We start from the raw sequence: 13,915 nt of genomic DNA, 5'->3' as shown, positions 1-13,915 counted from the left end.
ACCAAGCATAGTAGTGAGCCTAAAAGCCCATCAAGATTTAAATAATACAACAAGGGTTCAAAATAATGCATAATAATAAAAATAGTACTCAGTAAACTAATGAATCTCACACGAAAGGGAAAAAGTCATGACATGCCCGAAGTAAGAACGATAGCAATATGTGATGGAAAACACATTCATGAATCAATTATCCTTTACTTTGAATTTGGATCCTCGATTATGACTATGATTTTGATCGATCAATGGCTATAGTATACAATGCCGGCAAGGATGCCGATATTTCTCCCGTTAAACACCACATTTCCCCTCTGAATTTGGTAGGGATGCCAAGATTTCTCCCGTTAAACACCGTACTACACGGATGAATTTGGTAGGGATGCCGGGATGTCTCCCGTTAAACACCGTACTACACGTCTCATTTGGCAAGTGAGTCGAGGCATCCCCCGACCCATCATTGCACGTCTAAGTCACAACCAACTCACTTCATTCTTTTAACTTTTCCTTCATTTAACATTTTCTCAATTCAACATTTGCCTTTACAAGAATTCTTTAATACAAGACTTCGGGGCTAGATTATTAATCAAATTTGAAGTCACACACGCGAATAAATAGCGTTGAATAATTTAGATGACATGAAACTCAAAAGATAGTGTGAAAATATATGAATGAATGTTTGGAGTATAGGTGAGCATCCTAAGCTTAAGGGCTTTAATCTTACACTTTAGTGTATGCTCAAAAAGGGATTAACTCGAGCGGTTAATCCAAAATATCCATAACTCATCCTAATTAAGTTCAAAAGACCTCCCGTTTGAACCAGCACCTCAAACACACCTTAAAATATGCCTAGGATCAGTAGTAAACCTTAAATGGCAACCCAAACCACCCATATGATTTAAATTTCCGGACAGCTCCTAGGTAATAGAAAAATCTGCTCACGACACCCCAACTTAAAACGCCCTTAACTTAATTGATTCTTATCCGAAACAAGCCCAATTTGCACCGACATGGCCCTAACATTCCATATATTTAGAATATCAGGGGTAGCCCCTGCCCAGACCTCAGTAACCAATCCAACCAGCCCTATTTTCCCGAGACAAGATGAAGCGACAAAAATTCTGTTTTGATCATCTTACAACTATGGCTACCCAAACTCATCCCTCAAGATAATAAACCTCAAAAACCCTCAATGACAACTATTAAACATGGCTATACCACCAGCTAGGGCCCTTGGAAAAGGCTCTAGCTTGACTCTACCTAACTTCTCTTTTTTTTTTTTGCCTGAAACACTTAACTTAACGCCTTCAAAACTCTACTAACCGACAATACAACAAAAGCCCAACGACCGGCCCTATAATCCACCCAAAACACAATAAAAAGCACATGTTAAACCCCATGAACCTCCCATGGCCAGCCCCTCAACCCCTTTCATCCATTCATACAAAATTTTGATTCAAACGCCACAAACTCAATTCGATTTACGTCATTTCAAAGAATATGCAATATTTGACTTAACCAACATCATGTGGGCTTAAAAACCAAGCATCCATACATAAAACAAGGCCGAAATGAAGCGTAACCCATACTGATTTTTATTCAATCCGTGCAATATTCCTTTTTACATGCAAGAAATTTTCCATACAACTTAAGTTTGTAAGCTAGCAAATGCAACTACACAAAAAGAACCCCTTTCTCCAAGACCCCTGCTGAACCGATGCATACACACACCCATAATAAATAAAAATTCTGCTCAAAAATCAAATTCAAGGCATGAAATCAAAACTCTATATCCTATGCTTGGGTTTTAAAGATTAGAAGGGATTTCTTGCATAAATCTTGAAACCAAAAGAAATGAAGGGAGGCGGCTGCCATAAGCTCACGTCTAGCAGCTGAACAAGCTTCCAAGGACGTCTTCCAAGGTGGCAGCATGGCGGCAGATGGCTGGAGGAGGTCGGCCGGCAATGAGGAAGGAGAAGAAAAGTGGCCGAGAGCTTCAAATGGAGGGGGGAGTGGAGTGGCGTGAGAAATGGTGGAGGAGGGTGAGTGTGGTGGCTAGGAGGGAGATAGAAATTCTAGGTTTTAATTTGTGGTGTGATATAATATGTATATGTATGTATAGGTGTGAGTGTGTGAGAGTAGGACAAGTCAAAAGGTGCAATTTGACCAAATAAAAGTTCTAGTTTTGATTTTAAAATTTTAGCTTGTAGAATTGCCTCTAATTTAAAGTTCTAAGTCTATAATCTTAAATTTTAACTGCCAAGAATGGAATTTCACTTGTCCGGGTTCAAAAAGGCTAAATTGAGAAATTTAAAGAATTACGCGTGAAAATGCGCTTACGCGATTTTTCTTGAATGGAAAATCTAAAATAAAGATTTTATTTTATTTTCCTCACCTCTCAAGAGATTTAGGTCACCTAAATTTAAAATGAAGGATTTTTCCGCCGTGTTCGCCTTTTCCGTGTGCCAAAGCCGAAAGTCACAAATATAAGCAATTTAAGCAATGAAAATTTTAACATCATGCAATTAAATTCTAAGGAGATTTAAATCATTTAAATTACAAGGAAATTTAGAATTTTAAACATTAAAACTAATTTAGGCATGAAATTTAATTTATGGATTTTAGGCGTCACAATTTCTCCCTCCCTAAAAGAAATTTCGTCCTCGAATTAAATCTTACCAAAGAGCTCCGGGTAGCGAGTCCTGATGTCAGCCTCTGACTCCCAAGTAGCTTCCTCATCTGTATGGTGCAACCAACCAACCTTGACCATTGGTATCGACTTCTTGCAAAGTCTATTTTCTTGCCTATCAAGAATCCGATCGGGTCTCTCCTCATACGTCATGTGGGGAGATAACTGAAGAGGTTCACAGCTGAGCACATGAGATGGATTCGAGATGTACTTCCTTAACATCGACACGTGGAAGACATTATGGACTCCATCAAGACTAGGTGGCAAGGCCACTCTATACGCCAATGCCCCTACCCGGTCCAATATTTCGAAAGGCCCAATGAACCTCGGTGCCAACTTACCTTTCTTGCCGAATCTTATCACGCCTTTCATAGGAGCTACTCGGACAAACACGTGATCTCCCACCGAAAATTCCAAGTCTCTCCTCCTATGATCAGCGTTACTCTTCTGCCTGCTCTGAGAATTCCTCATCCTGTCTTGGATCTTGGCTACAACCTTAGCTGTCTGCTGTACAATCTCCGGCCCTAACTCCGATCTCTCACCGGCCTCGGTCCACAACACCGGTGATCTACATGGTCTGCCATACAATGCCTCATAAGGTGCCATACCGATGGTGGCCTGATGACTGTTATTATACGCAAACTCCACTAAGGGTAATCTCGACTCCCAGCTGCCCTGAAAATCAATGGCACAAGCCCTCAAAAGATCCTCCAATATCTGTATTACCCTCTCGGATTGGCCATCCGTCTGAGGGTCAAATGATGTACTGAACAAAAGTTTCGTCCCCAAGGCTGAATGAAGACTCTTCCAAAATGACGAAGTGAATTGTGGGTATCGGTCAGACACTATGGAGACAGGGATACCATGAAGTCTGACTATCTCACGGATGTACAACTCTGCATACTGAGCCATGGAGTAGGTCGTCCTCACGGGTAGGAAGTGTGCCGACTTATCGAGGCGGTCTACAATAACCCATATGGCATTCGAATTCTTCACCGTCCTTGGCAATCCCACTACGAAATCCATCGTAACATTCTCCCATTTCCACTCAGGTATAGGGAGAGGCTTGAGTAACCCAGCGGGTCTCTAATGTTCCGCCTTAACCTGCTGGCAAGTTAGACACTCAGCCACAAATTGGGCAATGTCTCGCTTTATGCCCGGCCACCAATATAACTGCTTAAGATCACGGTACATCTTCGTACTCCCTGGGTGGATGGAGTACGGCGATGCATGAGCCTCTGCCATGATCGTAGTTTGCAAAGAATCACCTACAGGCACCCAAAACCGTCCCTTAAATTTCACAATCCCGTCAACCACTGAGTACAAACCACTACTCCTCTCCTCATCTCTCTGTCTCCACTTACCTAATTGCTCATCATTAGCCTGTTCAGCACGGATACGGTCAAACAATGTAGTCCCCACTGTCAATGAAGATAATCGGGGCGCTCTACCCCTGGCATAAAACTCCAAATCAAACCTTTGAATCTCATACTGCAAAGGTCTAGACACTGACACGGAGGAAATCACTGCTGCTTTCCTACTCAAGGCATCCGCAACGACATTAGCCTTACCCGGATGGTAACTAATGTCGCAGTCGTAGTCCTTCACCAACTCTAGCCATCTCCGCTGCCTCATGTTCAACTCCTTATGGGTAAAGAATTACATGAGGCTCTTTTGGTCCGTAAATATCTTGCACTTTTCTCCATAGAGATAATGCCTCCAAATCTTGAGTGTGAAGACTACGGCGGCCAACTCCAAATCATGAGTAGGATAGTTGTTCTCATGACCCTTCAACTGCCTGGAAGCATAGACAATCACTCTCTCCCGCTGCATAAGAACTTCTCCTAATCCCAGCTTGGAAGCATCCGTGTAAACGAAAAAGTTGAAAGAGTAGGTGCCCGGTGAGCCAACTTGTGGCTAAGGGCTTTGATGACTCTTTGTATAAACAATCTTTTGTTTAATATAATTTACACTTTTATTAATGGCAATGACTTTATCTTTCTTCATATTGTTATATTGTGATATACTATTGTTGTTTTGATAAAGACCTTGAATATACTATAGTGTATGTAAGATGTGGTAGAACATGGGGATGTCTATCATGAAACACATCTTATAGTCACTGTATATTCTAAACTGTTCATAGTCGATTGAGCCGTCCGATAATAAGGATAAGGATCGCTCGAGTTTGAGACTAGCATTTGCGATGCAGAGTATCACGTTTCATTGGTAAGGAACATAGAGATGTTCGAAGCATGCAAATGGATATTCATACGATGAATGATCGAACTACCCTATCCGGACTTTCCAAGTGGTTATCACTTATCGAGTGGATAAAGTCCGCGGTTTTGGTTGTACACCATTAGTCCTTACTACTTGAAACATCATTGAGACTCTATATGCTAGTACTGTGCTTTGACTCGTTTACCGACTCTATTGGGGTCATCAGGTGTCGGGATTGGGTACAGTTACAACACATATAGGAGTCGATGCTTTGTTGTCAAGGATTCACCACATACTTGCGAGTGTGGATATCCTATGCGATCTGAGGAGATATTAGTGTGACGAATCTCTGGCCAGAGTACATGATGTGTTTTAAGAAATGGTTTCTTAGTAACACATGCGATGTCACTATTTGATCTTCAAGATGTATTGCATAGTTATCGAATCTCGAACGACTCTCGATATACCAATGGTTGTTGATTCGATCGGGATATATGGATGAAGGGACCGTACTGTACGCTAACCAAAATCTATTGGTTCTTGCAGGCACTATCAGTGATACCTAGGGAATCATGGGGCGATGCTGCTAGGCGCTCTTACCATGATTCGATGGGCAAGTCGGAAATTGTTGTAACGAGTCACAAGGAGTTGTGAGCCCACGGCTAGCTGTATCCCTGAACCATTGAGGGTCACATAGAGTAATGGATTTTTAATCCCCGTTGAGATAGTTAAATTTAAAGAGTTAAATTTAATGAACGAAGAAGTTGGACTTCTTATTTAAGAGTAGAGGAGTAAGATTTCCTAAAATGACATAGGGATGGGCATTTTTGGAAATCACTGAATTCGGATTCAGAAAAATTTATCTTGACTTTAAAAGGTGCAGAAAAGGTTTCTGTGCACATTGGTGAAATCGGTTTATCAATCGGAGTCATGATGAATTTTATATTAATTTCTTAACATGCGGGCTTTGCTTGTCGGGCTTGAACTTATGACTAATGGGCCCTAAGCTGTTAGTGGCCTACATTATAAATAAGTTATTGCAGTACAAAAATTACACACAACAGGTCACAAAATTTTTGAAAAACCCTAGTCTTTTTCTTCTGAAGTGGCCGCCCCCTTTTCCCCTCTGCTCGGTAAAATCCAGTCTGTGAATTTTGAATTACAGTCTGGTTTAACGGATCAAATTCGTTAATCTCTTCGTAGAAACTTCTGATAGATTTTCTAGTGCAATCTATCAGAGGGATTAAATATCCGTTCGTGGACCTGATTGAAGAACAGTTCGTCCATCAGTTCCAGGGATATACAACAAGAGCAGAGCAATCTGTTGGTGTCAAAAATCTCGATTCGAGATTGAAGGTAAAAATTTATAATTGTTATTTAATTTTTACACACACACAATTTAATCGTAAAAGTTTTGATACCCAATATGGAATCGTTCCATATAAAATTTTTAAACTTCCGCTGCACCGGGTATCAATTCTCATTGATCTGATCGCCGCGTTCTCCAACAAAAGTCACCCTGCCCAGATGGCATGGCTAAAATCGGCGCTGTCGTGAGAGCTGTCATCAATACGTCAAAGCTCTTCTGACACTCCGGACTCCAATCAAACTTGGAATTCTTCTTGGCCAATGTGGTCAAGGGCACTGCAATGGACGAAAAGCCCTTGATGAACTTCCTATAATAGCCTGTCAAACCAAGGAAACTGCGAATCTCCGATGCAATACTAGGTATAGCCCACTCCTTCATTGCTTGAACCTTAGAGGGATCAACCTTTACACCACTCTTGGAGATTACATGACCCAATAATGCTACTCTCTCCAACCAAAAATCACACTTGTCGAACTTAGCAAACAATCTCTGATCTCGAAGCACCTCAAGGACTGTCCTCAAATGTTGGGCGTGCTCCGCTCGGTCCTTAGAGTAGTTTAGGATGTCATCAATGAAAACAATAACAAACCGGTCTAAGTATGGCTGAAAGACATGGTTCATGAGATCCAGGAAGACCGCGGGCGCGTTCGTCAACCCAAACGGCATCACAAGGAACTCGTAGTGGCTGTAACGAGTCCTAAAAGATGTCTTGAATACATCTGACTCCTTCACCTTCAATTGATGATAACCAGCACGAAGATCAATCTTCGAAAATACAGAGGCTCCTTGCAACTGATCGAAGAGGTCCTCAATCCTGGGTAATGGGTACTTGTTCTTCATAGTCACTCCGTTCAACTCCCTGTAATCAATACACAACCTTAGGCTCCCATCCTTCTTCTTCACAAAGAGAACCGATGCGCCCCATGGAGAGAAACTAGGGCATATAAAACCCTTATCTAGCAACTCTTGAATTTGCTCTTTCAACTCCTTCATTTCCGTAGGCGCCAACCTAAATGGTGCCTTAGAAATTTGCGCGGTACCTGGGACCAAATCGATAGAGAACTCAATCTCCCTATCGGGCGGAAGACCTGCAACGTCTTCCGGAAACACATCTCCAAAATCTCTGACTACATCCACATCTCTCATCACGGGTCTAACTGGCATTTCTGTCAAGGTCAAACTTGCCAAGAATGTCTCACAGCCCTCCAACACAAGTTGTCTCGCTTGTATAAAAGATATGACCCTGTCCTTCCTCTGACTCTTAGCTGCCTCAAACCAGAAAGGCTCAACACCTTCCGGTCTAACCAACACTGATCTCTACTGAAAATCAATAACCACTGCATTCTTCACCATCCAGTCCATCCCAAGAATCAGATCAAACTCGGGCATGTGCAACACTATCAGGTCTGCAACCACCGTCTGACCCTGCAAAAGAAGTTCAAGACTCCTGACTAAACTCTTGGTGGTCAGCTCTTCCCCTGACGGGATAATAACTGAGAACCCCACCAATAATTCCTCTCGCTGAATACCCCACTTGAGCATAAATGCCTCAGAAATAAAAGAATGTGTAGCCCCCGAGTCTAATAATGTCTTGGTGGCTACACCAGCTACTAAGATTATTCCTGCAAAAACCACAGTTACAACGTAGAATTTGGGTCTCCTAACCACAAGTTAAATCTATGCTCATCCTAATACAATCAGCTCCCAATATTCTAAGCATGCAGATAACAACCAACAAAATCATGCAATAACACACAAATCTTACGCAAGTTCCCCAATAACTCAAGAATATGTAGCACTTAGTATAACCAAATTCTCACTTAAAACAGTTTACCAACATAAATCCACAAATAAATTTAAGGTACCGATTTAACTTGAAAGCTTAAAGTATTACCTGTGATCAGGGTGGTATCAGGGTCGGCCTCCTCGGCCTGCATCATGAAGGCTCGCTCAGTCGCGGGCCTCCAGACCTCTAGACAATCAGTAACCACATGTACTGGTTTCTTGCACTTGTAGCAAACTCCCGCTCCCATCAAGAACTTCCCATAATGAGCCTTGTGGAAAATCCCGCATATTGGTTTCTCCCCCGCCATGGGAGGAGCGGGTCTGTGGGCCTGATGCCCCTGTTGATGTGGTGGTCCATGGTACGGCCTCTTGTCGTGCTGCTGCTGCTGGCTGGCCATGAGCTGAGAATGGCCTCTTACTCTGCGCCTCAGCGTTGATATCCCTCAGTGTCTGCTCAGACCTCAAGGCTCTCCTAAGGGCAGAAGCATAGTCAGCTGGCTCCGCCATAAGTACATCACGACGGATAGCGGGTCGTAGCCCCACAATGAAGTGCTGGAGCTTCTCCTCCTCATCGTCTCCAATCAAGGGCACAAAGTGGCAGCCCCTCTCAAACTTCACCACAAACTGAGCCACTGATAAATCTCCCTGTCGCAGGCTCATAAAATCCGTCTTCAAATGGGCCCTCACATCTGCGGTAAAGTACTTCTCGAAGAAGAGTCTCCTAAACTCAGCCCAAGGCAGGGTAGTCGTGTCCACCGTCTTCTTAACTCCCTCCCACCAGAGGGCAGCATCATCCTGGAGATGGAAGACGGCACAACAAACTCGATCCGGGTCTCCCCACTGCATATAGCGAAAGATCACCTCCAGCGAACGAATCCATCCTTCCGCTACCAGTGGATCAGTAGTGCCAGCAAAGTCCTTCGGATTCATCTTCCTAAACTGCTCATAAACAGTCCCAAGTCCAGCCCTAGGAGCGTCCACATGTCGCTCAAGGATACGGGCTAATCTAGCTAGCACCTGAGTCCCAACATCCACGGCTGGTGGAGGTGGTGGTGGCGGCAAGGCACGTCCACGACGAGTGGCCATATGTACGTAAGTTCAAATTCCAACACTTAAATTTCATGCCTAAAGGAAAAAGGTTTCTTTAAACTTTTACATACTCAAGGGACTTTAAAAATCTTATTCTCAACATTTAAACAGTCAAAGATAGCAAAATTTTAAATCTTACAGACTTTGAGGTGAGATCTCCCGAGTCCCAGCGTTCGGAGGTAGGCACATCCCAAGCCCAATGACCGTGCTCTGATACCAACTGAAACGACCCTAACTACTAATATCTAAATAAATAAAGAAAATACGGAAAATTTTAAAAAACATTTGGCATGACCTATTTGTTTGAATAATAAAACCACCTGTCTCAAACAGCAGTTTAAAATAAACCTCAACCCGAGGTAAACATCCCACAAAGCAATATGTAAATAGTAACTAGTTTGACGCCAGACAAAAAATGACATAAAGTGTCTACATGCCAACATAATTTGCAGGGAATAACGCATCCTGCTATTGAAAGGGAAACAACAAACGACAAAGTATAATTATTACAAAGACATAATGCGGAAAGAAAAGAGCAGCAACGGTCAGGGCGTGCCACCGAACACCTATGGGCCCTGGAAATCCTGCCCCGCAGCCTCGACCGCATGCTTACCTGCACCAAGCATAGTAGTGAGCCTAAAAGCCCAGTAATATTTAAATAATACAGCAAGGGTTCAAAATAATGCATAATACTAAAAATAGTACTTAGTAAACTAATGAATCTCACACGAAAGGGAAAAAGTCATGACATGCCATACGTAAGAACGATAGCAATATGTGATGGAAAACACATTCATGAATCAATTATCCTTTACTTTGCTTTGAATTTGGATCCTCGATTGTAACTATGATTTTGATCGATCAATGACTATAGTATACAATGCCGACAAGGATGCCAAGATTTCTCCCGTTAAACACCATATTGCCCCTCTGAATTTGGTAGGGATGCCGAGATTTCTCCCGTTAAACACCGTACTACGCGTCTGAATTTGGTAGGGATGTCGGGATGTCTCCCGTTAAATACCGTACTACACGTCTCATTTGGCAAGTGAGTCGAGGCATCCCCCGACCCATCATTGCACATCTAAGTCACAACCAACTCACTTCATTCTTTTAACTTTTCCTTCATTTAACATTTTCTCAATTCAACATTTGCCTTTACAAGCATTCTTTAATACAAGACTTCGGGGCTAGATTATTAATCAAATTTGAAGTCATACACGCGAATAAATGGCGTTGAATAATTTAGATGACATGAAACTAAAAAGATAGTGTGAAAATATATGAATGAATGTTTGGAGTATAGGTGAGCACCCTAGGCTTAAGGGCTTTCATCTTACACTTTAGTTTATGCTAAAAAATGGCTTAACTCGAGCGGTTGACCCAAAAGATCCATAACTCATCCTAATTAAGTTCAAAAGACCTCCAGTTTGAACCGGCACCTCAAAATCACCTTAAAGTATGCCTAGGATCAGTAGTAAACCTTAAATGGCAACCCAAACCACCCATATGATTTAAATTTTCGGACAGCTCCTAGGTAATAGAAAAATGTGCTCACGACACCCCAACTTAAAACGCCCTTAACTTAATAGATTCTTATCCGAAAGAAGCCCAATTTTCACTGAAACGAACCTAACATTCCATATATTCAGAATATCAGGGGTATCCTCTGCCCAGACCTCATTAACCAGTCCAACCAGCCCTGTTTTTTCAAAGACAAGACAAAGCGACAAAAATTTTGTTTTGGTCATCTTACAACTATGGCTACCCAAACTCATCCCTCAAGCTAATAAACCTCAAAAACCCTCAATGAAAACTATTAAACATGGCTATACCACCAGCTAGGGCCCTTGGACAAGGCTCTAGCTCGACTCTACCTAACTTCTCTTTTTTTTTTCCCGAAACACTTAACTCAACGCCTTCAAAACTCTACTAGCCGACAATCCAACAAAAGCCCAATGACCAGCCCTATAATCCACCCAAAACACAATAAAAAACACATGTTAAACCCCATGAACCTCCCATGGGCAGCCCCTCAACCCCTTTCATCCATTCATACAAAATTTTGATTCAAACGCCACAAAATCAATTCGATTTGCGTTATTTCAAAGCATATACAATATTAAACTTAACCAACAACATGTGGGCTTAAAAACCAAGCATCCATACATACAACAAGGCCGAAATGAAGGGTAACCCATACTGATTTTTATTCAATCCGTGCAATATTCCTTTTTACATGCAAGAAATTTTCCATACAACTTAAGTTTGTTAGCTAGCAAATGAAACTACACAAAAAGAACCCCTTTTTCCAAGACCCCTGCTGAACCAATGCGTACACACACCCATAATAAATAAAAATTCTGCTCAAAAACCAAATTCAAGGCAAGAAATCAAAACTCTATATCCTATGCTTGGGTTTTAAAGATTAGAAGGGATTTCTTGCCTAAATCTTGAAACCAAAATAAATGAAGAGAGGCGGCTGCCCTAAGCTCATGTCCAGCAGTTGAACAAGCTTCCAAGGACTTCCTCCAAGGTGGCAGCACGGCGGCAGGTGGCTGGAGGAGGTCGGCCGGCGATGAGGAAGGAGAAGAAAAGTGGTCGAGAGCTTCAAATGGAGGGGGGAGTGGAGTGGCGTGAGAAATGGTGGAGGAGGATGAGTGTGGCGGCTAGGAGGGAGATAGAAATGCTAGGATTTAATTTGTGGTGTGATATAATATGTATATGTATGTATAGGTGTGAGTGTGTGAGAGTAAGACAAGTCAAAATGTGCTATTTGACCAAATAAAAGTGCTAGTTTTGATTTTAAAATTTTAGCTTGTAGAATTGCCTCTAATTTAAAGTTCTAAGTCTAGAAACTTAAATTTTAACTGCCAGGAATGGAATTTCACTTGTTCGTGTTCAAAAAGCCTAAATTGGGAAATTTAAAGAATTACGCGCGAAAATGCGCTTACGCGATTTTTCTTGAATGGAAAATCTAAAATAAAGATTTTATTTTATTTTCCTCACATCTCAAGAGATTTAGGTCACCTAAATTTAAAATGAAGGATTTTTTCGCCGTGTTCGCTTTTTCCGTGTGCCGAAGCCGAAAGTCACCAATATAAGCAATTTAAGCAATTAAATTTTTAACATCATACAATTAAATTCTAAGAAGATTTAAATCATTTAAATTACCAGGAATTTTAGAATTTTAAACATTAAAACTAATTTAGGCATGTAATTTAATTTATGGATTTTTGGCGTCACATATATATAGTTCTAAATTCCCAAAACCATGACTAAAATTTTATTTCTTACATTAATCTCTAATAGTAAACTAATAATAAATTTTTCGCCACTTTTATCTTCTTAAAGAAAAATGTAATCCAAAACTTTTATTGTTAACTCTTAGATTATAAATAAAACTTATATTATACTCAACACCGAATCCCAAAATTACTACAATTATGTTATACTACAATTGTAGTGACCCAACCCGAAATCACTAATTAGCCAAAACTTGAAACATGCAAATAAACTTAAAAGCGATAATCAGAAAATTCAGCGAAACTTAATTAAAACCACTAAAGCCTACCGGTAAAATAAAACCGGTCCAAAACAAATACTAATGTTATACAACCTAATCGAAGATAATACTAAAAATCCCGACATGGAAAACCTGGTACAGTAAAAATCCATCCTGTTGTAGCTCAACGACCGCTACCACCTAATCCGTCCAACCTGAGACCTACCCCGTGGAATGGGGTGTCCAGAACAAAAATCGAAGACGTGAGGATAAAAGGCTTAGTACGAAAGCATGAGTATAAAAGTGCTATGAGTACAAAACATATAATAAACATTACTCAGTCAAAGGCACCATGGTATGTAGCACGCTGGGCCGTCGCATCAGGAGGTGGCTCCCATACCATAAAAAGTGTACATATCAAGATCCAAAACTATGGCATCCATTCAAAAATATAATGGGAATGAGCGACCCCTCCCCCTCTACTGGTTATAACAATAATATAGGCTCAACGTGTAATTTATGCAGCAATAATATCCATGAAATAATATATATATACACATATCAATAATGCAACATAAAACATAAAAACATAGAAAATTCATACTCAACCAAGGTATCTCAGATAGTACGTCTATACCTCAAAGTAAGAAACATAGCAATACAAGTCCTCTAGTCCAAGCCTATAAGCAGACAATCATTGTATCACTATTTATCCTCTAAAGGCCTTAACTAGACTAATAGATACACAATTAAACTATTCTGAGTCTAGTAGTACCTGCTTCCGTCGTTAGCCCTCTGATGGCGATAGCCCAAAAACTTGGGCACAACTCTGCTACAACTCTGGCACTGCTCCATCGCCTACTGGCCCTCAAGAAGAACGCCTAAAACCCCTAAATCTAGCTAGATTGTTAGAGTAAGAAGGTGATTGGTGCATTTGAAAATGGGGTTCTCAGCCCATATTTATAGAAATAGATCGGATGGTCCGATCTCTTGGCTTGCTTGGTTCGGATCGTCCAAAATTTCGAGCACTTGGAACTTCTTTGAACCATTTTCGAACGTCTTGAATCCAATTTTTCACTCATTTAACTCATTTGAGAACTCTTTAATCATACTTAGGAAATGGATTAGTTAAATTAATATTCGGGCTACTACATTCTCCCCCACTTAAGAGATTTCGTCCTCGAAATCCAGCGTAGGATAATCAGAACAATCAACGTGAAATTAATTATTACAATTTATGCAGTTTACAAAATACAAAACA

The 13,915-nt window shown here is 41.1% G+C and overlaps 1 protein-coding gene across 1 annotated transcript; it reads right to left on the bottom strand.

The window, feature by feature from the left end:
• Positions 1–7,592: 7,592 nt before the first annotated feature.
• LOC140889344 (uncharacterized) lies at positions 7,593–8,212 on the bottom strand. The gene is made up of 2 exons (XM_073297061.1): positions 8,170–8,212; positions 7,593–7,897 (listed from the first exon to the last, which is right to left on the bottom strand). The coding sequence occupies exons 1-2, from the start codon at positions 8,210–8,212 to the stop codon at positions 7,593–7,595; spliced, it is 348 nt and encodes a 115-aa protein (XP_073153162.1).
• Between the last annotated feature and the right edge of the window lie 5,703 nt (positions 8,213–13,915).

The sequence above is a fragment of the Henckelia pumila genome, chromosome 3, assembly GCF_033568475.1.
Source record: "Henckelia pumila isolate YLH828 chromosome 3, ASM3356847v2, whole genome shotgun sequence".
NCBI lineage: Eukaryota > Viridiplantae > Streptophyta > Magnoliopsida > Lamiales > Gesneriaceae > Henckelia > Henckelia pumila.
This window is presented reverse-complemented; position numbering and strand designations above follow the sequence as displayed.

Bases quoted from the DNA above. Each gene is read 5' to 3' on its own strand.
- LOC140889344 (XM_073297061.1), bottom strand. From the start codon at position 8,212: ATGCAGGCCGAGGAGGCCGACCCTGATACCACCCTGATCACAG. The intron at 7,898-8,169 runs GTAATACTTTAA...TGGTTTTTGCAG, and splicing joins TGATACCACCCTGATCACAG to GAATAATCTTAGTAGCTGGT.